The 2,649-nt window shown below is 40.6% G+C and overlaps 1 protein-coding gene across 1 annotated transcript; it reads left to right on the forward strand.

The window, feature by feature from the left end:
* The first annotated feature begins 1,298 nt into the window (after positions 1-1,298).
* On the forward strand, positions 1,299-2,161 carry LOC115233022. The gene has a single exon (XM_029803234.1). It carries the CDS (start codon positions 1,483-1,485, stop codon positions 2,062-2,064), a length of 582 nt encoding a protein of 193 aa, XP_029659094.1. The 5' UTR covers positions 1,299-1,482; the 3' UTR covers positions 2,065-2,161.
* Positions 2,162-2,649: the final 488 nt, after the last annotated feature.

Consider the following 2,649-nt stretch of genomic DNA (forward strand, 5'->3'; position numbering starts at 1 on the left):
CTTCCGAAGAGGCATCAAAGGGAGGAGGCCGAGCGATACGAATCGACGAATATCACGCCTGAATTCTCAACGAATGGATATTTTCGAGGTCGCGAGGATCGGTACGCGAAATGCGACGGAGGGAGAGAAAGCTCGACGAATACGATCCGGAAATGCTTTCTTGGGGAGGAACGGACGAGCGTGTTTGTAGAGCCTAGCGAAAGCGTCGTCGATCTTTGCAATTCGCGCACTGCCGGCGCACCGTCGCGATGCGAGATTGATACGCGTCCTGGGAAATGCGGGCAGCGAACGACAGCGACGGCGACGACGACAACGCTGGTATCGAGGGACGACGAACGTCCGAATAAATCCGATTCGTTGAAAACCGTCGATACGTGGGACGCGAGGAGAGATGACCGTATGGGACGGCGCCGCGAAGATCGCTGCATCGTCGCGGAATCATCGCGTTCCGACCGATCTCGCGAGAAGGAGGGAGGATTCGCTCGCGGAATGGATTCAGGGTGGAAACAAGGCTCCGTTGAAACTGACGTCAAACAACAATTGGATTACAAATGGAAGAGAAGAATCGCGGCTGTAGACGCCGGTACGCGCGCGAGCGTAGATTGCAAAGAAAAACGTTATTCCAGGTGAGAGTCGATTTGAATGAGATATGGCCGCGCGATAAATGGATTGTATTGCTTTTTTTCTCTCTGTTTCTCTCTGTTTCTTTCCTTATCTAACGCCGGCTACGTCTAACAGATATAAATTGGATGAGGCAATTCGTGTCCAATTGCGCGAAAGCGAAGAGATAAGGAAACGCGAGAGCCTGCAAATGGGCGAAGCAACGTTAGTCCCGGCCTGGTTTTGGCACTGCAGCGCACATCTATTCCCGATAAAGAGAATCGAAATCTTCCTATCTCTCATTTCTCTTCCTCACATTGTTTTGTGAAAGCTATTTTCATATATATACATATATATATAAGAACTCTATCCTATTTCTATCTTTTAACGTAGCAATTTTTATATTCTATTTTTTTTTTTTTTTTTTTTTTTTTTTATCTTTTGGTACGCGACAAAAACTGAAGAGAGAAACGAAAACGTATTTTTAATAGTGTACCGAAAATGTCACGTCGCATTTTTTACGAATTTTGTTGATTGAAAGTAGAAAAGTTTAAATAATTGACAGTGAGATTTTGCTTTTATGGATTTAGGTCGACTTTGTTTGTAACCGCCTCGCGAATATTCTTGGTTTTTACACCAAACATTTTCCCGGAATTTAATAAAATACGTTCTGATTTGTTCTGCAAATTCAACTAACACGCCGTAACACGTCAAAATATTTTTCAAGCTTTAACAGCAATCTTTCTCCGTTATAGATTTTGCGCTATATACAAACTGTGGCAGATCTGTCGCGTTTCTCTCTTTGATGGATTTTCTGGTCGATTTGGAATTGACTTTTCTTTCAAGAGAAAGACGCATGTTGAATCTGCGACACTCTGTATAATGCAAAACGCGAGAGACACTTTACATAGCAAAGTTTCGCAAATGTTTCGCAGGTCACAAACGAGGAGCGACAATACAAACGTCGACGGCAAACGTCGCAAGACGCGCGATTACTCTCTTTGGACGAGTTTACAGATGAGCAAGATTTGGTCGCAAGTGCACGACGCCTGCAAGAACGTTGTAAAACTCGCGGCGACGAGCATCGGCCGTGTAGTGAGAGACGCATCTAAATCAGAATGCTCGCAGAGAAATCTCGTCCAAGTGACTGACGCGAGTCTCGTCAAAAGTTCGTCTTCGTGCGCCGACAATATATGCGAAGAAAAGCGTGATAAAAATTTAAGCTCGAAGAAGGAAAGAGAATCGGAGGTGCATGGAGAACGCGAGATCGGAGACACGAACGAATATCGCGACGATGCGGAAGCATCAATGCGACAAAATCCACGAGCCGTTACATTTTCTCGCCACGAAATGCGAGAGCAAGAGCATCGAAACGCCAAAAAAGAGAAGAATGAAAAATGTTGTGTATTTTACACAGGTATGATTAATAGTGATCAATCCGCATATGTCTACCTGTTGCACTAAGCTATCGAAATTCATAGCTTATATTTAACAGTCGATATTCCGCTTTTTACTTACAAAATATATGTAATATTTTTTTAAGAACGTGTTGCTTTTTTTATAGAGACGATACAACAGCGGAGCACTCGTTTTTTCCAAACATACCGTTTTTCAATTTTGTTGGGTTATTGATTTTCCTTTCATCTTTTCATACTTGCGGTCGTGAATATATGGGTTATAAATATTGCCCGAAAGCAAAAATGTATTTTTTTTAAATTTTGGATAAATGTTGGAGCAAAAATGATAGCAAAATTCTTAATTTTACAAATAAATTAAAATATCTGCAGAATAACGTTATGTGCTTGCGCGTAATAAATTAATATATTTTATTTTATTATATATAATTTTTTGAGTAATCTTCTTTTTTTGGAAATTTCCGAATTTACATATTGAAGAGAGGGAGAGAGATAAAGAGAATATTATTTATATTCAAATTTTATATTAGCCATTGCACACGAAAATTTGCATTTAGATACGAATGTAATATTCAATGCCTGTGTAATATTCAATATTATAAAATATTCCCTCGTTTCCGATATATATATATAT

This window comes from Formica exsecta, unplaced genomic scaffold (genome assembly GCF_003651465.1).
Source record: "Formica exsecta isolate Colony F162 unplaced genomic scaffold, ASM365146v1 scaffold155, whole genome shotgun sequence".
Taxonomy (NCBI): Eukaryota; Metazoa; Arthropoda; class Insecta; order Hymenoptera; family Formicidae; genus Formica; species Formica exsecta.

Excerpts from the sequence above, each read along its gene's own strand:
- LOC115233022 (XM_029803234.1), top strand. The coding sequence starts at position 1,483 with ATGCAAAACGCGAGAGACACTTTACATAGCAAAGTTTCGCAAATGTTT.